This window comes from Rhinopithecus bieti, unplaced genomic scaffold, assembly GCF_001698545.2.
Source record: "Rhinopithecus bieti isolate Rb0 unplaced genomic scaffold, ASM169854v2 scaffold_17743, whole genome shotgun sequence".
Taxonomy (NCBI): domain Eukaryota; kingdom Metazoa; phylum Chordata; class Mammalia; order Primates; family Cercopithecidae; genus Rhinopithecus; species Rhinopithecus bieti.
The window spans coordinates 1,760,344-1,785,667 of record NW_016809230.1 but is presented as its reverse complement, the minus strand read 5'-3'; the positions used below and the strand labels follow the sequence as shown (position 1 = coordinate 1,785,667).

At 35.3% G+C, this 25,324-nt stretch overlaps 1 protein-coding gene across 1 annotated transcript in view; it reads right to left on the bottom strand.

Annotated features, from left to right (window-relative positions):
• Nucleotides 1–25,324, bottom strand: part of KYNU (kynureninase) — a 164,164-nt gene that overhangs the window by 51,171 nt on the left and 87,669 nt on the right. Inside the window, exons 8-9 of the mRNA XM_017888933.1 lie at nucleotides 872–970; nucleotides 42–115 (exon numbers count right to left, since the gene is read on the bottom strand). Of these exons, the coding sequence (XP_017744422.1) occupies nucleotides 42–115; nucleotides 872–970 (173 nt within the window). The remainder of the gene's footprint in view (nucleotides 1–41; nucleotides 116–871; nucleotides 971–25,324) is intronic.

Sequence of the window (25,324 nt, the reverse complement as noted above, 5' to 3'; positions counted from 1 at the left end):
ATTTGTGCATCACCAAAGAATTATCTGAAGATGGTACTCACGCAGGTTTAATCGTATGGGCATGCTTTTCATGAACAAAGGCACCGGCAATTCCTCCTGCTCCTGCATTTAGATACTAGATTGAAAATAAATTAAATTATGTGGGTTTACTTGAATATGTGACAAAACTAAACAGTATAGTCATTTGAATTTTTTACTTGAAACCACAACTTTTGACCAGTTCAAAATGTGTGATTATTTGATAAAACAGAAGCTTGTGTCACCTTCTTCAAAGAAAAACAAATAAAAACTAGGTTGAGAATAAATGACTCTTACTTATATGGGGCAATTTTGCTCCATCTGGTAGAAAGCAGTTTTACTGAGGTCTGGCTTCAAAATTCATACATTTAAATTATTTTGTCCTAAAATATTGTAATAATAATAAAAGTGTATTTTTAAAACAAGTAAATTGTAATTGGTTTTATTTTCATGCTCCCTGTCAATTAAACTGTTTTCAAATATTAATTCTAAGTTGATTCTCTAAAAATTATCTTTGTATATGCAGAAATTTCACAACTTATCAATAAAAAAAACTAAGGAGATTATCAATTTGAATTAAGTGTAGGGCTTTTTCTCCAGAACCTCCTGACTTTTTCATAGCAGCCTAGGAATTGGAAGAATTAATTTCTCTATATTGATGAAAATACTAGAATTAAATTACTTACCACACTATTCCATCATATAACTCTATTAACTAAAATCAGAAAATATAATAATAAAAGAAATAGGCAAAGCAACTGAAATCTTTAAAATTGGCCCACAGATCCAGTTTCTCTTTCGGATTAATGTCAATGTGAAATAAAGGGATGTAAATGTATTAACTTGTTTGTACCTTGTAGGAACACCAGCAGGCAAAATCAACTCCCCAGTCATGTAAATAGAGTTCAACATTTCCAACGGCATGTGCTAGATCAAAGCCAACGTAACAACCCTAGGGAAGAACATAATAATAAGTTTTAAATTTGCTTAATTATTAGAAATAATAAGTACAAATATCTTTAAGAAAATATTTGACAAACTTCTGTACCATAAATTATGGTTTGTTCTTTGATGCAATGGTTCACAAAGTATGATCCACAATTCCCAGGACCCTTTCAGAAGGCCCACCAGATCAAAGCAATTGTCATAATGCTAAGACATTCTTTGCCTTTTTCACTGGATTGACACTTGCATTGATAATGCAAAAGCAGTGATGGGTAAAACAGCTGCCACCTACATCAGCAGGAGCCAAGGCAGGGGCACCAAACTGTACTAGTAGTCATTACATTGGTCCCAGCCTTTCACCTGGAGGCATGGGAAAGTTTCATGTGAAAATCTCCTTGTGAAAACTGTAAAAATGGTCAATTTTCATTAAATCTCAACATCTTATATTTTAATGTTTAAATCTTATATTTTTAATGTTGAATGTGGGAAGTACACATAAAACCCTTGACCACATTCTGAAGTAGGTTGGCTATGTTAAAGCAATGTATTTATGCAATTATTTTTGTGGCAAGCTGAACCTGCCACTTTTATATCATGGACAACCATTTCTGCATGAAAGAGCAGCTGACAAATAGTGATAATTCACATGTGTGATGTATTTAACAGATATTCTTTTGAAAATGGAGTGTCGCTTCAATAAAACAACTTGTAATATTTGCTGCCAATGATAAAATTAGAGTTTCCAGGGGAAATTAGAATATTGAAAAACTTGTACCACTTCCATGAGTATGACTAGCTCCCATTATTGAGATAATTCTGATGAATATAGTAGTAATACATATTTTTTAAATATTATATAATTAAATATGTCAATATTTGGAAAATACACATAATTCAATGAACCAATATTTTCTGAATGGCCAATGCTTGGTATTACATATTGTGCATTGATAAAGGATCTGGTCGAAATGCAAGTTCAGTCAATGGATTTTTATATAATAAATACAGAAAATTCAGTGATTCAGTTTCAAATTCCATACCAGAACTCCTAAAAAGTTCTCACTTGTCAAATTCTGATGTAATATCAACGAATACACAAAATTAACTGAAAGACTATTCAACCACTCCTGCCTTTTCTGATTACATATCTCCACGAGTACCTATTTTCTTTGTAAGATTCAAAAAGAGAAAAAGAGAGATTGAACACAGGTATAAAAAACCAGTTGTCTTCTATTAACTCAGGTGTTAATAAGATTTGCCAAATATAAACAATGCTACTGGTTTTTAAATAAAACATAGTTTGTATAATAATATTTTGCTTATGTTAATATGTATACATTTGTTGTTATTCTAAAACGAATAAATACATTTTAAATTTCTGTTCTAACTGCAAATACAGTAAATATAGATATAGAGCCAATGTCAAATGTCCTAAGATCCTCAGCAGTTTTTAAGAGTGTAAAAGGTTTCCCTTTCTAAAAAGTTTCTGAACTGTTGCTTTAGTGTATCCTAGTAATCTGAAAGAGTCAATAGTTTTCTTGTTTAGCATTTAACCCCACATCATGTGCATATTTAATCAGTTCAAGTATATGCACTGTTATCAATTGTATCAATGGTTCAGCTTCTCTGCCCTCTCTTGCACCCATGTTATTTGCCAGATAAGTTCTAGTTCCTCCCACTGTGGGTAAGGTGTAAGTCTCAGCCACTGGGATCAGCCATGTGACTTGTTTTGACCAACAGAATGTTAGCACATGTAATAAAAACAGTCTCAGAAAAGTACTTGAGTGACTAAGCTTCCTTTCTCTTGCTCTCTGCTATCTCTATGAGGACTTGCTTGGGCCAAATTGCTGGCCCAGATGGAAGATAAAAGAAATGTCGAGTACAATAATCCTCACCTGAACTCAATCTGGATCAGCTGCTCCTCCATGGCCTCTTCACCCCTTGCAGTTTGCCACAGAAACATGAGTGAGCTCAGCTGAGACTAGCAGAACCCATTCAGCCGAGTCCTACCTTGATGCTCTGACATCAAGGTGATCCATAAATCAATGGTTATTGTTTTAAGACAACAAGTTTCGAGATGATTTGTTACATAGCTTTTTAAGGGAAGAGTGAATTGATATACTCAGCCCCCAAAAACCAAGACATCCTTTACTTGGTCTTAGGAATTACAGCTGCCATTCCTCTTAAAGAGTACAAGATACCAAAGGATCAAAAGATGGAGGTTTGGATCAGTTACTGCTTGAGTTCTTTTAGTTCTCATGTTAGAATAAGGATAACAATCCTTGCTTAATTCTATTTGGTAAGCAAATATGCATACTTTGATACAATACAGATCCTCAATGTGAGCCAGCTGTTTTATATGGTGCTTAATTTTTAAAAAGAATTCTTATCCAATAATAAAGAGGAAGAATGACATTGTTTGGAAGAGAATTTCAACGTTTAATGTTAACTCTACTGCCTCCTTCATACACATTGACTTTGTACCCTAAGAGTTTCTTCTGATCTGATTCCATTCTGTCTTAGTTATTTACTTGTCATGAGGTTTTAAGTGTGTTGTTTGTCTGCCTAGTGCAATTCACAATGTTAAAAATCAAGTCTCTGTTTCCACTAAATTCCCAGAAGCACAAACTGGAACAATGAATACATATTATCCAAATTGTACCCAAGTAGGAGGTTTCTAATTTAATTGCTGATGATCAAAGTAATTTAACTTACTGCATATCAAAATGTTGAAATGTTTACTGAGAAAATATAAAGATTAATTCCACATTAAGACAACTTTGTACATGAACATGAATTTAAAAACTGATGGCTAAATGCAGATAATAGAACTTTGCAAAACATTTTACCTCTGGGTTTGTGTATGATTGGTTTACTGCGTGTAGTTTACCATGTGTATGATTAGTTTACCACGTGCACATACCTGCTCCAAACCAGATTTTTTGGAACACTGAAGGCACACAACTCTCAATGGAATTAAAGTTTTTGAAGTAAATACTTGAATACATTTTAGAAGTGTTCTAACACCACCTAAGAAAAAAATAACCCCAAATTACAGATACAGGTGTTTTCCCTAGAGAAGAGACATGCAAGCTATAGTCTGTTTCTGTAAATTTAATTTTGGATCATAGCCAGTTTCATTTGTTTAAATATTATCCATGGCTGCTTTTTTGCTACAGCAGCAGAAATGAGTTGTTGCATCAGGGACCGTATGGCCCATAAAGCCTAAAACATTTGCTACTTAGTTATTTACAGAAAGATGTGCTTACTTCTACCCTATAGCGTTGGTTTGCATAAAGAAACCTCAATATACTGAAAAGTTAATTAATTGAAAACCTCATTCACTATAATATGACTGGAGATAGTATCTCACAAAAGGACAATATACCAGCACAAAATAACTGAATTTTGAGGGAGGGAGATTAATTTATTCTTTGTTTCTAACACAAAAAAATGAGCAACACATACCATAAAAATAAGACAAGTGCTCCATTGTCATAAAAGTTTAAGGAGTAATAGGACATGAATACAATTAATCTTCATCAAAACTTAGAAGTCATTAAGTCATCAAAACCTAGGTTTGCAGACTAATGTTTAGCTTAAATAGACACACACACAACCCCCCCCACACATTCATTTGTTTATATTTTAAGATAATACTGAAATTTTATATGGGGAACTTATAATACTGAACTTATATAACTTATAATACTGAAATTCCATATGGGGAAAAAAGTTAATTATTCTGAATTTGAAATCCTCTTTTCTTCTCATCAACATTTCCAATTAAAGCAACTTTTGTTTAGCAATTTTTACAGCTCAGATTTTCATAATTTGTTTTTACAACTCAATTTTTCTATGAAAACTCAAGAAATAGAAAAGACAGCACTTTAGTTATCAATTACTTATAAAGAACAGCACATTGAAGAAACCACAAAACTTGACATACAATATCCCATTATTAAAATCCCTGTGGCCACATTTGTGGTACCACGTTGAAAAAATCAAGTATGGCTTCTACACTATGTTTAATGCATTTGTAATTATTTCCCCATTGGTTGGTAGACAATATAAATTATTAAAATATAAAATGTATTGAGAAAACAAATGGATGATACAAACGTATCACTGCAAAGTGATTTCACAAAAGTGTCACTAGATGGCAGCATCTTAAACATTAAAAAAATCTAAAGGTTCTCCAAAACCTCCCTACAGTCATCCAGTTAGATATTTTCATTGTTTTGCCTCATGTAGGTAACATGATATGCACAGGTGAAAGCATACGCTCTATACTTGAGTACCTACTTTATGCAATTTTTCAATAAAAATCAAGTATTTTTCAACACATTTTATTTAAAATTACCCACAGGTGCTCACACTCATGTTGACACAATCACATTCATACTGACACAGCTCACACTCATATTGACACAGCCAGCACAGCATTGTTCAGTCACCATGCCACCTTACTTTATAGTCAATCCAAAACTTGCAATCATTTTCAGGCCATTATGATTATTTCCAGCCTGTCTTTCTCCAATAAACATTATAATTTATACGTTTGATGATAAGACTCGCTGCCTTTGTTTACAGAGCCCCCATTAATTTCACAATGCAACTCATAGTCCTTGGTATGGTTATCAGAGGTGTTTGAACCAAAGGAACTCCATCTTGGGTAGGGACTGGGTAAAATAAGGCTGAGACCTGCTGGGCTGCATTCCCAGTAAGTTAGGCATTCTGAGTCACAGGATGAGACAGGAGGTCAGCACAAGATACAGGTCATAAAGACCTTGCTGATAAAAATGGTTGCAGTAAGGAAGCTGACCAAAACTCACCAAAACCAAGATGATGACAAGAGTGACCTCTGGTCATCCTCACTGCTCATTAGAAGTTAATTACTAGCATTATAAGCTAATTATAAGCTAATGTATTAGCATGCTAAAAGACACTCCCACCAATGCTATGACAGTTTACAAATGCCATGAAAACATCAGGAAGTTATCCTATATGGTCTAAAATGGGGAGGAAGCCTCAGTTCTGGGAATTGCCCACCCCCTTCCCAGAAAACTCATGAATAATCCACACCTTGTTTAGTATGTAACAGGAAATATAATAAACATAAAAATGGGCAACCAGCAGCCCTTGGGGCTGCTCTGCCTATGGAGTAGACATTCTTTTATTCTTTTACTTCCTTAATAAACTGCTTTCACTTTACTTTATGGACTCACCTTGAATCTTTTCTTGTGAGCGATCCAAGAACCCTTTCTTGGGGTCTCTTGGACTGGGAACACTTTTCTGGTGACATAGCTGTTTATTTTTTATTTTTTAAGTTTTTGTAGAGAGGAGTTCTCACTACATTGCTCAGGCTGGTCTTGAACTCCTGGGCTCAAGCCATCCTTATGCCTCGGCCTCCCAATGTGCTGGTATTGCAGGTGTAAACCACCACACCCAGCCCTCCTGGGTATGATTAAAGACTTGTATGATCTGCTAGTGCCCCTTGATCAGATGCCCCATATAGACCTCTCTTATTTTACATAAACTTTTCCCTTTCCTGGGGATGTGCTTTCTCTCCTCCATTTGCCTAGCAAGCTCAGATTTTGATCACCAGATAACTTTGAGCGAAGATTATTTTGCCATCTCTCTCTTCTATCTTATTCTATAGCCCTGTTTGTATATCTCTCTTATAACAATTTTCCAATCTTACTGTCTTCTTTCACACAATATGAACTCAAATAATTGTTGAATAAATAAATGAATGAACAAATTATAAAGTCTTACAAAAGCCAATAGCTATTCTCTAAAGTGATGTTAAATTTATAAGAATATTATTTGAGGGATTCTGTTTCTGATGCAATTTTATTGCATGTGCTATTTATTCAGACATGACATCTTTTAGAATGAAGTATCTTGGACAAAATAGTAGTTGAGAATATGTTCAAAATCATTCTCAATTAACAAGAAATATCGTGTGTCCTTGCCATCTTCACTAATACAAAACTAAAAATTTTTCTAATTAGTGAAATAATATGATACATAGGGCCTGTGCTGAAATTTCCAGGAGAAAACTAGCTCACCCTTTCCTAACTTTGATGAATTGCCTATTTATTAAAATGAAATATAAAATGGTAAAGCTGAATTATTTTCCTAGTAGCATTAAAGCTCTGATGGCTTTATGGATTGATTTGGTAACAAATTGATTTTGGACTATTGTTATTATTATTATTTAGTTTATTCCTTTTTCACCAAGATTAAATCCTAAGAATTGTGAAGACTCTTAATAATTAGCAAATTTGGTATGAAAAAAGTACTTATACAAGCAAGATAAGATATTTGTCGCTATACCCAGGGCTGATATATAGATGGTATGCATTGATATGCTCTTATTAATTATTAAAATAATAACATGGTTAAGGTACATAAAAAGTCTTTGTCCTAAGCCACCCGAATAACCAACCATGGCTGCAGCCCTTGTGTTCCATGATGGAAGAGTGTCTGCGAATATCAGCCTGTGAATGTTCACTGCTAGGGACCAGCCCAGAGTCCAGTGGATGAGACAATGCCTTTGCCAGCGCCACTATCATCATGGTGGGTGAATTCCAGGTGACTATCAGTACATTCTAATAGGCTAATGATGGATACTACCTGGTATTAACATGGAGTATGACCTTCTTTGTGACTGTGGGAAATGCAGCTTCTATACCGTACCAATCAGATATTTAAGTGTTCTGAATATCATTCCTTGCTTGATGCAAAAGTAATAAGAAACAAGCCAAGAATTACAGTGCTATAAATTTGGACAATATTACTTTTTAAAAAGTATAATGGGAAGTTTGAGGAAAATGAACAAAAAAGAAAATGATATAGGGAGATGTGTGTCTGGGTGTGTGTGTGTGCACATGCTGGTCATCTCTATATGGAGGGTATAAATAAATGATTAGCAACAATAGGTTGGCTAGTTAACTCTGATATTGGAATTTCTCAAAGGAATTCCTAATTACGGAGTTTTTTGGCTAGTACTAGAGAAAGTTGGGAATGGAAAGGAGGAAGATGAAAGCTGGCAGGTTTTTGTGCCACAGTCTTGGAGCATTTAACTTTCTAGAATTCATTCAAGTGTTATGATTCAAAAGCATACTTAGGTGCTAAGTTAAAAACAACAGTAAATATTTCTGTATGAGGGGCCTCCACTGTTTCTGTAAATGCTTCTTTTCAGAGTGAATTTCTATTCTGAAAGTTCTGCTTTTCATGCAGACTAAATTTGCCAAGACCTTCAAAAATTCTTCTCACTCTTTCTCTAGTTTTCCTTTCCTTCCAACTCTCTGGTTATGTGTAGGAACTAAGCATTATTTTGCATATTATGTTCATGCTGTACTTAAAGTCAATAAGTTCTATAGGTCACAATTCCTTTCCAAAATTATTTAATACAGCTATCTACTATTTTTATGCAATGTGTTAAGCTTCATTTATTTATATCAATATAGTATAGTTCAAAGAGAATAGCAACTCTTCACTATTAAAACATGAAACAATAGAAAATGAAAACCAACACAAATAAAAAGGAAAAACACACAATCTTCAAGTGGAGCTTCAGTGAAATTTAATAGAAATCACATTGCATGGCAACCAGAACCAAAGCTTACGTTTTCTACAGGACAAAACCAGAATACTCTTTCAACTTATTTTAATCCTATGGCTCTTATAGATAATATAAGAGATCAAAAAATGAATAATCAGTGTGTATACATATATATATATATATATATATATATATATATATATATATATATATGTTATTAGAGACGGGGTTTCACTGTGTCAGCCAGGATGGTTTCGATCTCCTGACCGTGTGATCCACCCGCCTCGGCCTCCCAAAGTGCTGGNACTCTCTCTATATATATATATATATATATATATATATATATATATATATATGAGCTGAATTATTTTCCCAGTAGCAATAAAGCTCTGATGGCTTTATGGATTGATTTGTTAACAAATTGATTTTGGACTATTGTTATTATTATTAATAATAACATATATTAACATATATGTGTTATGTATATAACATATGTATGTGTGTATATATATACACACACACACACTATATATACATACATCCACACAAAATTCCATCCAGGAAGCTAGCCACCTGAAAATCAATTCTAAATGCTCACATTGTAGTTCAGCACCAAACAGGAACAGAAACAATAAAAATTCAGATGGTAGAAAATATTTGAGCCTCAATTTTGTAAACCACAGATAAAATTCTAAGGCCCCCAAACCATCTGAATAGACCCCTCCTCTTGGCCAAGGGCATTCCAGAGTTAACCTGAGAAGCTAGTTCAAGCCATGATGGAAGAGGGGAGGGACATTTCTCATTATGCTTTCCAACATTAACATCAACATAGACCATAAGTCTGATAAGAAATATTTATATTCTATTCCCTTTGAAGCCTGCTACTTGGCTTCATCTGTGTGATAAAACCTTGGTGTCCACAGCCCCTTACTGGAACCCAGACATTCCTTTCTATTGATAATAACTCTTTCAACCAGTTACCAAAAACATTTTCAAATCTACCTATGACCTGGAAGCCCAGCCCTCTCCTCCCCAGGCTTTCAGCTTCGAGTTATCTTTCCCTTCCAGATGAAACCAATGTAAATCTGATACATCTTGACTAATGTATTAAGTCTCCCTAAAATGTATAAAAGCAAGCTGTACCCTGACTGCCTTGGTCACATGTCCTCAGGAGCTCCTGAGGCTGTGTCATGGGTACGTTCTTAACCTTGGCAAGATTAACTTTCTAAATTGACTGGGACCTGTCTCAGATACTTTTGAGTTTACAACCTTCTGATAAATTACCTAAAATTAAGGTAATTTACCTAATGATTGATTTCAAATTATCTTTTACCAAATATCTTAAAATATAAGTGCATAGAGAAGGTGATCATTACAAAGAACCTTTACACAACAAATAACTTGGAAAAACCCCATTGTCCTAGAGCTATTGAATGACTGTACTTATGTCAATAGATCCAAACAGAGAAGACAACAGGCCCTGGTAGAGACAACACTTCTCCACGCCACTCAGGTGGGCTAATGCTAGAGAACTGGATGCCATGAATATACTTGGGAGCTTCCAGAAAGGTTAACTGGAGTCCTGATAAGTAAGCAACAACAAAGAAGGGGCCCCAGGTGGGGGAGAACAATGAATAATTGTTCTGAGAAATGTTAATCACAAGTAACCTGTGGACACAGTGACCTCCTTCCACTCATAGCCCCAGTAGCATGGATTCGGTCAGCATGTGGCCCCCTCCAGCACAACCGTGTAAAACTTCCCTCCATCCCTTGCCTCTCTGTAGACAGCCTCTTCTCTGTTGTGATGCCCATTGCTTTCTTGCAAGGTATCTTCATACTTCCTCTAATAAATCTGCCTTTCTTTACCTATGACTGTCTTGGTAAATTCCTTTACCACCCATGACGAACCCCAGCTAGTCGCACCTGTGACATTAATTTTGAAGACAAGAAATCCAATAAGGGAGTGTTCTGAATCAAAAAGGGGTATCACGAGAAAAGTGTGCACAGCAATCAAGGAACTCATTGAATTAAAAATGAGTATCTTTAACTTGGAATCAGAATGAAATTAGAATAAACATGTTTACATAGTGATTTAAAAACTCTGTTTTGGATTCAAGGATAAGCTAAACAGTGAAATGAATTCATCAAGATATATTCATTTGTTTATCAACTTGTGCAAATTAGGCTAACACAGATTAGGGAGATGGGAGAGCTCCCTGGACCCCTTCACAGGATTTGTGACATGGGTGTGGCTCACTTACTCAGCTGCTGTGCTCAAACCCCTTCTGGGAGGGGGAGCACACCGGCGAGTTGTGCCTGGGCCAGGGTGAGTGCTTTTGGGCTCCAGATCCATGGTAGCATCTAGGGGTACGTTACAATTAATGCCCTTTTAGCAGTTGCTGTCCGTGGATGGCCAAATGTTAACAAGCTCAGTGGGGAGTCAGGTGACAGTCTTTTACACCCTGCCTTCTTGCCACCTAGGTCCTTGTCTGGCATCCAGGAAGAATGAAGTCACACGGACTTAAAGGATGGTGAATGCAGAGGTTTTATTGAGTGATGGGGGTGGGATCTCAGTGGGATAAGGAACTGGAAAGCTGATGGAGTAGGTAGCTAATTATCCCCTGGAGCTTGGCTGTTCCAGTCAAACTCCTCTCCGACTGTCCAGATGCCTCTTTGATGTTCAGATGCTTCTTCTCTCCTTGTCTGCCATGCCACTCTGCTCCTCTGCCAGAGGAGTTTGGGGTTTTCATGGGTACAGGATTTGGTAGGGGGTGGGGGTCATGATGGGCCAGGGTGGTTTTGAAAAAAACAACATTTAGGCGGGAAAACAGGGATAACTGTTCTCATTTAGGGCCGTGGTTTCCAGGCTAGAGGTTGAGGCCTTTGCTGGGGAACCGCCCTCTTCTACCCAGTATTTCCGTGACTCCTGACTGTATCATTACAATTTTATTACCCACTAATTTCAAGCCATACCCTAATATTTTAAAAAAGTGTAGTAGCTTATAACTATTGTCACTCTAAAGGAAAATATGAAGGGAATGTCCTGTGGGAAAAGAGACACAGAATGGGTAGCTGGACAAAAGAGGCTGGATGTAAGCAAGCTGGTGTTTGTCTTTCGATGAAAACTCTGGATTCCTGAACAGAGATGGTGAAGATGTTGAAGATAGCCAAGCTGTCACAATTTGTATAGGTCTTCTTGGGCTATATTTTACAGGAAGGAGAGCCTTTACATTTTTTTAAATTAATATGTAACTCAAGTTACTCTTTAAGTTCCAGAAGGCTTCCAGCAATGTGATTTACATAGCTAGCCAGTTACTCCTTGGGGGAAACTGGCAAAGAATCTGGCACCATTGTTATGCCCTCTAGTTATGCAAATAGATGGCAGGGGGAAATGACAGCTTCTCAACTTCAGTGGTGTGAAAGGAAAATAAAAACTGGGACCTCAATTCACTAGGCCAAAAGGAAAAAGCTGAAACCTGAGTCACACTAGAAGCTGCCTTTCCTGTTTTACCTAAGCAGACAACTTGAGATAAAAGGTTAAATCCTACTCTATGTTCACCTTATCTTATGTAAAGTGCTGATTTACTGAGCATGAGAGGAATACATAATTGATTATTCCCTTACCTGCTCCTTCTCTCTTGCACCATGTAGGTTACCATATCCTTCCTCTTTCCCTTCCAGCCCACTTTTCCCCTTTAAATACTGAGGCCATCAAAATTATCTTTGTAGAACAGCACAGACCACAGTTTCTGTGATTCCGTGTTTATTTCTTCTGGGCATGTACTTAACCTTGGAAAAATAAACTTCTAAATTGAGTGAGACTTGTCTCATATACTTTTTGGTTTACAATGGGAATGAATGTCCTGAACTATCTGAATGCTCTCCTTGAGGTTATTCACAGTTTGTGGTTTTGGCCAACCTTAAAGCTAAATGAATTGGAGCGTACATAAGTATACTTTTTGTGGTGTTAGAACAGGTCGAGGTTGTTTTTTCTAAGACATCTTAGTGAATCTATTGTCTCCCTTTATCAAGCACTTAACACACTAAAGCAATATTCTCTTTACATATTTCTATGTCATATCTGATTCTGATCTCCTTAAAGACAGAGATGGTAGAATTTTTTTCTTTTATTCTCCATTTTCTCCCTGTCTCTTTTTATATCGAGAGCCTGACATAAAATGAGAGGTCATTATACACTTGAAAGAATAAAGTTTCTTGAGAGTAATGTGTACCTCAGCTAGTATTAAAGATTGGGGGAATGGGGATGAGTACTTCCTGCTGGAATTCTCTCCAGTCGTTTGTAGCTGTGTTTCCCAATCATACAGAGACTTGCAAGCTCTTAATTAGAGGGAAAGCTCCTGCAAACACCTCAAAGGTCCCTGAAGATATGAGGATGAGAGTGGTAATGGGGCCATCATTGCTGGGAGCTGTTGCCAATGGAGCAACTGCCTAAGACACCTGCCAGAAGGAGATAAAAGGGGCATGAGGGGCCAGTGTCTTGGGGCTTCCCTATATGAAGGTAACTGGAAAGAGTAGGTTTGAGGTTCTGAAAAGGAACACTGATGAATGCCAGCACTATCTAATTCAGAAAGACTTTTAATGCTTATTGACATTTAGGCAATGTCTTCTTGACATTTAGGAGCAAAGTAAAACTTGTAGGTTTTCAATATTCTCAAGAGAGACAATTATGTAGACTACAAGAGACAGAGGTCTCAGATTACCAAGAAAAGAAAGGACCAAAAAAAGATTGCATATATTTTTCTTTGATGTTTTTAAATGCTGACAGCAATTTGCCATTACATGACTAGATTATATACATACAAAATATATATAATGTGTATACATGAGATTAGTTTATATATATATATTAGATGTATATATGATTAGTGTGTGTATGTGTGTGGATATATATACACATACACACACTAATCATGTAATGGCAAATTGTGGTCAGCGTTTACAAACATCAAAGATATAATCATCTTCTTGGTCCTTTCTTTTCTTGGTGATCTGAGACCTCTGTCTCTATAGTCTACATAATTGGCTACGTATGCCAAATTCATATACACACATATATATATAGAGAGAGAGGGAGAGACCTCATCTCTGTAGCCTCTCTCTCTCTATATATATATATGTGTGCATATATATATAGCCTCTGTCTCGGTAGTGTACATAATTGACTATAAATAGTAAATTCATATATATATAGATATAGATATAGATATAGATATATAGATATAGACAAGACAATACTATGGAAAGACAGCCTTGGTGTCAGCTATAGCTAGACTCCATTTCTAGCCTTTACTTGCCATTAAATTGCCTTGGGCAAATGCTTAAACTCTCTCAGACTCACTCTTCTCAAATGAGCAATGGTGAAAGCTTACTGTTAGGGTTGCTAGGAAAATTGGAAATACATATCAAGTACCAGAAACACAGTAGGCCATCAACTATAGCTATTATCATTCACATTTTTACGAAGCATTATTTCAAAGACTAGATTCACTGTTTCAGCCCTGCTTGCTTAAAGTAGACATTGACAAGGTTGTCAAATCCAGAGATGAGAGAAAAGGGGAGGGAAGAAAATGAGCATTTTGCTAATGAAATTTAAGGGAAAGGTGTGAATTGAGAAGGTATCAAAGAGAACTGACAACTGGATGGATAAGAGTAAGGGGTTTGGAAGAAAGGAAAAGCAAACCAATCCTGAGACCCTAAACCATTGTGTAATTTGCAGGTACAATAATCACACCACTTTAAATAAAGTGTATGCTTTAAAGAGCAAATTTCAGCTATTTCCTTTTACCAAAAAACAAACAATTTGTCTTTATTTACTGTCAAAAGTAAGTATGAAAACCAAGAAAAATTAAATAAATTCAGTCATGCTGTTCTCTTCTATAGTCTTTCTCTGGCTAGCAAGGACCTCACACAAAATGTAGTTTGTTTGATTTATTTCAGAGACTTAAGATGGGAAAAATGGCTTAAGGTAATTTTTCAAGCTTAATTTAGTTCATTTAATATTTAATGACTTAATGGAGCAGTCTGCATGTCCTAAGTGTGTCAAAGAATAGAAACGGAATTTGAAAAAGAACTCAAAACTTACAAAAAGTATCTTAATTTTTTAGACTAATTAACCATTATAAGTAATTCTGCAGAAGCTTCTGATTTTTTTTAAACAGGGATACAGTTGTGCTTTTTATGCAGTACTGTTCCATGAAATTAACCTGGCCCACTTGACTGCTGATGTACACACATTTATACATTCACTTATCTAACAGGTACGTATTTAATGATGAAAGACTATGTGCAAAGCACATGAATCTGTGAAATTTGCAAGGTCTACCCTCAATCAGTCATTGAACACTCTACTGACATAGCTTCCTAAATTTGAGCTAAAATAGGCATAGAAGTAATTATGAGACAGTGCAAACGGTGACCAATGATACATTTTTCATCATGGTATGGAAGTATAACAGGAAGACAGATTTATCCTGATACAGAAAAGTGAGAAAATTTTGCTAATAAAAGTCAAGGATTTCATGTGCAGGTTTCTACAAAAGTCAGTCAAGTAATGTATGAGTTGGGCCTGCAAGAAATACTTTATTCTATACTTTATTGTAAGAATATCATAATACAAGCATGAATACACACACACACACACACACACACACACACACACACATAATGTGGTATTCATATAGATATATATACGTATGTACCAGCTGTGACTTGGCTTTAGTGGTGGGCTCAGTGGATAAACATGGATGTTGTGAAGACCTTAAGCCCCATCTAAGGGACAGAGCTGCTACCCTGTGTCGCCACCTATAGGAACGATGGTCCATTGTTGTCAAACTTCTAATTTTTTGGAAAATATTTGAACCCAGGAGTTTTTATATGAAATCTCATGATTCCCTATTGTTGGCATATGACTACATTTTAAAAATACACCATGTTTGCTAATATAATGAGGGCCTACACAAAGCAAATCTCTAGGACAAGTTGTAACCCATGGAGCAAGTAATGGTTGAGCGGCAGTAGAGGAAAAGAGAATCTTCACGAGTGGGAATATGTAGGTGGAAGGAAAGCTAAAAAGAAAGACAAGGAGGCACAAAGTAGGACATTGAGACAGGGAATATATACAAGTTTTGGCTTAGCTGATATATAACTTATGTGAAGGAGAACAGTAGAAAATATATTGATAATTCAGCATATACAAAATCACAAAGAGCAAAAGTTATTTGCATTCTATTCCACAAATAGTAAAGGAACAATGGTCATCCTATGGGAGAAACACGACGCAGGAAATTCAAGTAGACAAAACATGGTGCCAATCACAACCGTCCCAACAAAGTCCGACTGACTTTTCAGACACATGGTGACTTTTAACCTTTATTCATCAATTTACCTACTAGACTTATTATAAAGTGGATTTAAAGCAAGTATTTATCCTTCACATACTAGTGACAATTATATCTGGAGATAGCCCCATTTAGATATAAAATAAAAGAACAGTCTCCCATAAGGTATTTTTCTACTGATTACTGTGTCAACCTGAATGGCCTATTCCTCAACCAAATTTACTTTATTTTAAAATATTTATTTATATACCGAATTTGATAAGATTGAATAGACATCTATGGGACAATTCTCGAAGACACTGCTTCTAAATTGCTTCCTTTGATGGCAGTTTATATAGACAATATGATGATTATCTTCTTTGTTTACCACCCTCCTCCATAAGATAGATTATCTGCTGGGAAAATAAACATTTTCTCTTCAAATCAACTAACCTTTCATGTTGACATCCCTAATCTTATTTGCATAAATAATTTAAGTGATGGAAGAAGTGAATTTCAGAGAATGATGTGGAAGAAATCTCTCATATTTTATTGGGAACTTTCTTTCTGTCCAAAGATCTTTTGGAATTCCATTTTTATTGCCATGAGACATAGCCTTCCTTTTCCATTTTTATGGAGGGTAGAATAAATTAGAACTGATGTGTACATTTCACGTTGGAACACTTTCATTTTTCAGTTTAACAAAGACTTAAATCTGCCTTCCTTGGTTAGTCAAGAGGCATGAAAAATGGAATATTCAAGAATATACTCTGGGCTTTAGGCAACTTAAGTATTTTATGAAATATCTATCACCTACAAAAAAACTTAAGTGTAACACTTCCTTTGGGAGGCCCTAAGTTTAGTTGTTATGCCAATGAATGAGGTTAGATCAGGAGAAATAGATATAACTCATGGCTTTGATAACGGTGGCTGCAGAAGCAGAGATCCTGATTGACAACCAGGAGGCTTGCTTTTCCCAGATCTGTAATCCTATAATAACATCTGGAGGTCAGGCTTCATTTCCATTGAGAATTAATCATTATTTCTCAAATGCTCTATTTAATCAAAAGCTTAAACACCTGATGAAGACTTCTTAGAAACAGCTCAAAATTTTCAGATTCTTGGGCACTGATCCTCACCAACATATTTTGACTTATTTGACATATTTTAGGCTTCCACCTGCATGGATTTAAGACTACAGATTGCTCACTATATGTCTGAACAAAACAATCTTCCACTATTTCCAAAGTGAAGAGTAAAGGCCAATTAGTTAATGGAACATTGAGTCTAAGATTTATGACATTTTCCCCTACATCAAAGTAGAGGTCTAAATTCCTTAATCAATATTTTTCATAAGCAGATATAGTACATCTTTTATCACCCTGAAAATATGTGTCAAGTATATATACACACATACATATATGCATATATAAGCATACCCACAAATATTTACAAATATATGTATGTGTGTGTTTCTGTGTTTAACATGTCTTTTTCTTGAATTCTGTGAATAGAACCAAAGGTGAGTTAAACTACAAGAGTTCAGTATAGATATTTTATTTCTGATGCTTACACACAACCTGTTTTTATTATCACTGAGAGAAAGAGGATGAATAAAAATGATTTCCCGTGAGATAAAAAAAATTATGTGCATGAAATGGATCTGTCCTTTCATACCTTCATCTGTTCAACTGTATCATAATGACAGAGCATATTTATTTATTTATTTATTTATTTATTTATTTATTTAGAGACAGGGTCTCACCCTGTCCAGCAGGCTGGAGGGCAATGGTGTGATCTTGGTTCACTGCAGCCTCCACCTCCTGAGATCAAGTGATACTCCCACATCAGCCTCCTGAGTAGCTGGGACTACAGGCACACACCATCATACCCAGCTATATTTTAATTTTTTATATAGACAATGTTTCAACATGTTGCTCAGGCTGGTCTCGAACTCCTAGGCTCATGCCATCCACCCACTTCAGGCTTCCAAAATGCTGGGAATACAGGCATGAGCCACCATGCCCAGCCAACAAACAGTTTTCAAATTCTTGCAAAGATACTGCAATTGCCTCCTTTTATCCACTTGTATTGCATTCCAGTCTATTCTCATCACCATATGCAGGATATTTCTTTTTAAAATTAATACAAATACGGCTCTTTGAATGGCTAAAACCTTTCAGTGGATTTCCATGGGTCTTTAGGGCAAAGCTAAATGGCTTAGTGGGAACTTCTTTAGCTGGCCTTTGGTCTGCTTTATAGATTTGTCCTACCTTTTCTAAAATTATACAAATTACACTGAAATACTTGCTTCCCTGCAATCCAACCAATATTTTTAACTTTCTAGAGTAGTTCCTACCACACACAAAAAATTCCCCTAGAAGGGATTTTACCTGATAATTTCTACCTATATTCTATAATTGGCTCAGATCTCATCTTCTTTAAGAAGGTCTCACCCTGACAATCCAGGTTAAATTAGGTGTTTCTATTTGCAACTCCTTGATTATAATTTATAGATCAAATATATACTGATAAAAGATCCAAATGCATACTACTCTATGGTTCTACCACAGAAACAATAGAGACAAGATTCTTCTTATACACTAAGATCCTATTGGGTGAATGGGCAATGACAATAGCAAAATGTCTCTAATGTCAACAATTTCTGGTAAAGATGACTTTAACATTCCAGTATTAAACTTCTATGAAAGAGGTTAATTTTTATGGATAAAAATTTCATACATTATGCTAATTTATATTATATTTGTATACAAAAGTGTTTAGTACTCATTTGTTCTAGCTAATTCATTGCTTAAGTTCTAGTATCCCATGTATTATTGATATTGTTCTACTGTAATAGAGATGTAATAGAGATATTAAAGAGATATTATTCTATTATAATATTATGAGAGCTGATTTCCAATTTTCAGGAATGAAAGCATCATGGCCAAGCTTTCTGTAGAAATTTGAGGCTTGATCACTCAATCATTTGTGTTCTAAAATAATCTCAAAATTGTTTTTAAAAAATAATTAGGCCCACCTGAAGATAAATAGGAGGTTCACAGAGGTGGACATTCATATTTAAGTCTGGTTTGGGTACCTGTGATTTTACTAAATGATTTTATTAATGATGTCTTTATTCATATTTCTGATTTTTGCCTTATTCTGGATCCAGAAGTAATTCATTTTTATTCAAACTGCTTGGGCTATCACTGTGATTATTATTTGTTAATAATTTAAATAGCTTATGGTTGGGTCTAAGAGATGTGAGATGTTTGCACCCAAACAAAGCATGATATGGCACACAAAGAAGTAGAAGCTAATAAAACAATGTTGGAGTTGGCAGAATTTGGTCTTCGTTTTAACCACCATTTGCATTCAACTTTTAGTAAGCTGAGAAAAAACAAATACGCCATCATCCATATGGGTACACTGAAATGTGTAAAAGATGTGAGAAATTAAGGCAATAATTCATTCATTCATTCGTTCATTCAACAAATAGTTATTTGGCTCTTCCTAAGAGCTGGCCCCATTTAAGTTTCCATGTGCTTTAAGCCACTTTAGATGAAATTGGAAAGGGATAGAGGAGTATAAAAAGCTTGTGCTGAGTTTTTTAAAAATAAGATTATTAAAATTTTATAAGTTCTATCTCTTAACTTTTAAAACTTCAGTGTAGTCTTTTGAGTCCTGGCCAAACTGCTTAGATTCTTCTTTTTTTTTTCTTTTATTCTGGTGTGGAAGTATTCAGTGACAGTCTTTAATAAAAAATTCTGGATATTTCACTTTCTGCCTAAAAAATCTCATTTCTTCATTATTTCTTTTTCCAACAAGCCCAGATAGTCCAATTTTTTTCCTTAACATGTTGACAACTACTAACATTTATTGAGTGCTTAGCATCTGCTAAGCACTAAGTAGTTTTAAAATGGTATCTCTTTTCATTCTCTTTAGAACAAACCTAAGAAGTTGGCACTATTATTTTCCTAATTTGTTAAATAGACAAATTAACTCACATTAGTAAGTGAATTAAAACTATGCTGAAAAGTAACGTAGAGACCTAGAGTCAAGTCCAGGTCTGACTGTGTCTTCCCGATCTACGCGTTCTGTTAATGAAAATGCTATACTGCATCTTAAAATAAGTATCCTATTCCATCAGCAACACACAATACCTAGTTCCAGGTGTAGCAAACTAATAGCTGTTCTTGAGCATGCAGTAACACTTCATTTCCCAGAAAAGGTCATGGACTGAGTGTTAGTCAATGGAATATAAGTGGAAGTAAATGTTGCCATTTCTAAGCTAAGACTTTAAAGAAGTTAGTGTGCATTCCTTTGACTGAATCCAGACAGAGGCTCTAGGACACAAAAGCCAAAGGACACAACTATGAATATTTTGGAAACCTTAACAGATGGAGAGAAAGTTAATTCCTGCCTGATGCATGAGTATAATATAGACATCTATCACTTTGAAGACATTTGTGATTGTATTTATTTGTAATCAATAACTATTCTACCTAACACATCAAGAGTTCTTATTAAAATATTTTTCATTATTTATTTCCTATTTCTTATCATAATCTAAATTTGTGAGAAAGTCTTCATATCTCAGGATGATTTAGGCATATAGTCTTCATTTCTCTCTCTTTATATCTTATGGTCACCTTATCAATTTTCCATGAATTGTTTCAAATGCTTTGTGAAATGAGGCAATAGAAGAAAAAAGAAAGAGAGAGAGCAAGGGAGAGGAAGAAAAGAAAGGAGAGAGAGGGGAAAGACTAAAGGGAGAGAAAAAAAGGGAAGAGGAGCAATGAAAGAGGAAAGAGAAAAATGGGTTTGGAACAATGAGATCCTATGAGGGTATAACTGAGGAACATAAGAAATATTATATTTAGCCAACCTGAACCCCATTCCCAACCCCTTCCTCTTAGTCTCTCTCTACTGTAGGGCCATAGATGTGAAATATTTCCTTACTCATGCTCTTTCTTAGCTGCCATTTCAGGAAGCAGTGAGTCATTAGCAGGAATCTGCTAGGTTTTTTTCTGGGAAAGATTTAGCACTTAGGATGAAAGAAACAGATGAAGCTGCCCTGCTGCTTCTCCCTTCTTCCTTCTCTCTGCCTTAAATAGAAATGAGATTTCTGGAGTTGAGACAAATATCTTGTGACTGTGGTGGAAAAAGTCCGGGAAAACTCTAAGGAAACTTGGGAGATGGCACTCAGACATAACTGAGTTGCTGAGTGCACCCCAGCAGCCCCCTGCCTCAAGTCTTTCGTGGTGAGAAAAAGAAATCTGTATTTTTCATCCAAGGTTAACATCGTTTCTTGTAGCTGAAAACGTTCATCTTTGATTCAGAAGTATAAAAAGAAAGACAGATCCTGAAAGGATGAAATTAATAAGAGATTGGTTAAAAAGGTCAAGAACAGAAAAGCTGAGTGTACTGGTCCAGAAAGATGGTGGCATGATGACACAGTAGAGACATCTTGTGGGTGACACAAATCTCGTTGGAGCATATTGATCCCAAGGTACATATAGGACATCCAGATGTAGTGGGAAGATGCAGGCTATTTCCTATTGTATGAGTAGCCTGGAGTCTGCACTTGACAGTGATAGCTGAATTATGGCAGTGGTTAAAAATCACTAGAGATAGTAATACAGGGGACAATCAGAAACATCTACAATTAGTGGGTGTAGGAAAGAAGTTCCTAGTAAAAACAAGTAACAGAATCTGAAAAATATAGAAACATAGAAGTAAGGAAGAGCTCCAGAAAGATGGGTTGGCACACCTTTATCTTGAAAGAGACATCTTCAAACTGATGTTTCTTGCCACATGCTGGCCCTCCCTGTGATTGAGCTCTCTAATCTGTTTTCCTTGGCCTCCCCCACTTGCTACAATCTCAGGTCTCCTCAGTTAAGAAAAGCCTCAGTATCTTAAATTAATTGTGTGAATCAAAGTCATACTATCAATGGTTCTTTTTATTAATTAGTTTTCTTCCTTGATGATCACTGGAAATCTTGTATTTTCTCTCTCCTTCAAAATCAATTTCTATACCACCTACAGTCAAATTAGGAAAAGAAAGATAACCATATAGAAAAATGGGCAAGACACTTGAACAAGCATTTCATAAGCTATACAGAAAGATATACAGAAAGCCAATAAATATTGGAAGATTCTCAATCTTATCAATAATCAGGGAATTGCAAAATAAAACTGCCATGCATTACTACTGCAAACTACTTAGAACAACTAAAATTATAAAGACTGAAAATAGTAACTATTGGTAAGGCTTTAGTGAAACAGTCTAATATATGCTGGTAGAAGAACAACTTTTTTGAAGGATTGGCGTTATCGATTAGAAATATACAAATACCTTATGGTCCAGGAATTCTACTTCTAGGTATATACTTAACAGAAAAGTGTATGAATGTGTACCCCCCAAAATTTATGTGAATATTTAGAGTAGCATGGATTATTGTATTAATAGTTCTCAAATGAAAATGAAATCCAAATATCTACCCCCAATAAAATGGAAAAAAATTGTGATCTATTTCATACTACGTAAAAATACACTGAAATAAAACAAAACAAACAAAAGTACTGGTAGATATTGCATGAATGAATCTCACACATACAAAAGTCAGCAAACAAGCCAAACACAAAACAAAGTTTATAAAAAATGAGCATCTAAAATCCCAAATTCAGAAATCTGAAAGGCTCCAAAATCCAAAACTTTTTGAACACTGACAGAATGCTCAAAGAATAAAAATTTCATTGGAGCACTTGAAATTTCCAGATTTGGTGTGTTCAAGCAGTAAGTATAATGTAAATATTCCAAAATCCAAAAATATCCAAAATACTTCTAGTCTTAAGTATCTCAGGTAAGAAATACTCAACCTGCATATGCCTTCGTATAAAGTTCAAAACTAGACAAAATAATGCATTTATATAAAGTTCAAAATGGACAAAGCTGACCATGTGGTTAGAAGTCAGGGGAATTGTAAATTTGAAAGGGGGATGCTATGGTCTAAATATCGGTCTCCCCAGACTCCAATTTTATATGTTACAACCTTATACCCAATGTGACAGTATTAGGAGGTCAGCGCTTTGGAAGTGATTAAGCCATGATGAAGTGATTCCTCATGAATGGAATTAGTCCCTTTGTATTAGAGGCTCTAGACAGCTCCCTTAGCCCTTCTGCCATGTGAGGAAGGGCAAAGCAACAAGGCATCATCTGTGAAACAAGTAGCAGCCCTAAGCAGACACCAAGTGTGCTGGCATCTTGATCTTGCACTTCCCAGCCTACAGAACTGTGAGCAATATATTTATGTTGTGTTTACATTACCCAGTTTAACGTATTTTGTTAGAGCAGCCCAAGTGGACAAAGACAGAAGGTAACAGGTACTATTTGGAAGAAGACACAATTGAGGATTCTGAGTGTTGGAAATACTTTTTTTCATGATAGGGGTGATGGTTATAAGGCCTCAAAATCACCCATGAAGCTATTTGCTTATGATTCATGCTGTTTTGGGTACAAATACATTTCTTAAATTAAAGTATTTATCACAATTTCTGTTTCTTCTTCCTTATACATGACTATGAAGATTTTACTCCAGAACCTCCTGATTGACTCTCACTGCTCCATCCCACCATCATTTTGTATTCCCACCATGCTTTATTTCTGAAAAGTTGTTTTTGCCTCACATGTCCAAATCTACCAGTGACTGTGTTATGCCCTTTGTTCCTAGAATTTCCTATCTCTTTCTTGATTGACACCTTTAATTTCTTCTCTGCCTCTCTCTTCAACTTTATTCATAGATGACTAGACCACCCAAGAGACCTATCGAAGTCTACATTTCAAAGAACTTTGCCTCACCTCGGTTGATAGTAGGAGGAACTGTATAGCAAGAGGGTAAAAATTTGTTAGAATAATCTTCATAATGGATAAATCTACATCTGCTATATCCCCATTTTATTCCCATAGGATTGATTGCTTCTTCATAGTTACATTTAAAGCTGCTCATTCCTACTTTCATTTATTTGACTGAGAGTTCCATGAGACTAACTTGGTAGACATTTATTATATTTTTTAAGTTAAAGAAAGCCTGCAAAACATTTAACAAATTTAGCAATCAAAGTACTTAAGTATGAGATTTACATATAAAACCTAAAGTAAACAAATTTATTTTGTGTTTCAATGGGAAACAAAAGAAAGTGTCTATCTCAACCACTTTATAATGTCATATTAATTGAGAAGAGTATAAAGGTAAGGAAACCATCATTTAATGGCAGAATGTGTGCCAATCCATTTGGTGTTTTATATTCATCATTCTCACACTGAATGTATAAGGTGGGTGCTGTTATGTTAAATTAGCACTTTTAAAGAGAGAGATGCAGAGAAGTCAAGTAACTTGCTTAAGATCATGTAACAATGAAATGACCTTGCCAAGATTTGAACCTCGGATTGTGTGATTGAAAACTCATGGTCTTTCTTCTGTATCTTGCTGTCTTATATATAGGAAGGTTAACGAGGCATACAGGTATACTAAGGAAGCAGGGACTGCTGATTACTTGTATAACATTTTGAAATATGATTTTTTATTGGCCTCCCTTTATTTTGGTGCTTAACATTTAACATCTAAATTAAGAAGACATTATCTTTATATCTTTTGTAATGCACCACTTTCAGAGTTATCCATCAAACCAGTTGGAAGTAGTTGTTAGAAATTCCTAGAGACTGCTGACAACAGTGCTAAATATCTTTTCATTAGTTCCCTTCATTAGCTTCAATAACTGAATATATTAACTAGACCTCACACGTATATTAATCCCATAACTTATTAATGCTCAGAATAAAATTCAATTGTTACATTTTTAAATACATGACTTGATTGCTGAAAGAAATAGAAGTGCTATTTAAGGATTTTAAACACAAATTGTGACTGTTGAATGTTGCCTCTTTAATTTTTTTTCAAATAAATACTAAAACCACTTTTTACAAACACTTATATACAAAGAGACACGACTTCAAAACAATTTAACTGTGATTTAGTAGTGGGTAGGAAAAAAATAAAGCTCTCGTTACAGGCAGCATAAAAATTTTTCAAGAGTCGTAGGAATAAAATGGCCTCCTTAAAGTAACTTGTATAAAATTTGATCTACTGATAAAATTTAATTCTGCCTTTCTTCTTTAGATACTCAGTGTTAACTGAAAACTGATTTATATTTAGAATGAGTTATGACAAAGTACCAGTTGAATTTTTAACAGACCTAGCATGTAGTTCCTATCCTAAGTATTTTGTCTGCTTCCTGCTGACTGACCAGCTGAGTACCAATGGCATTACCTGCAGCTTGCCTGGCCTGTTGACTAGAGGCAAATGCACAGAGCGGCTGCTACTAAGGAGGTGAGACCACAGAAGTGCCAAAAAAAAAAAAAAAAAAAAAAAAAAAAAAGAGGTTTAAA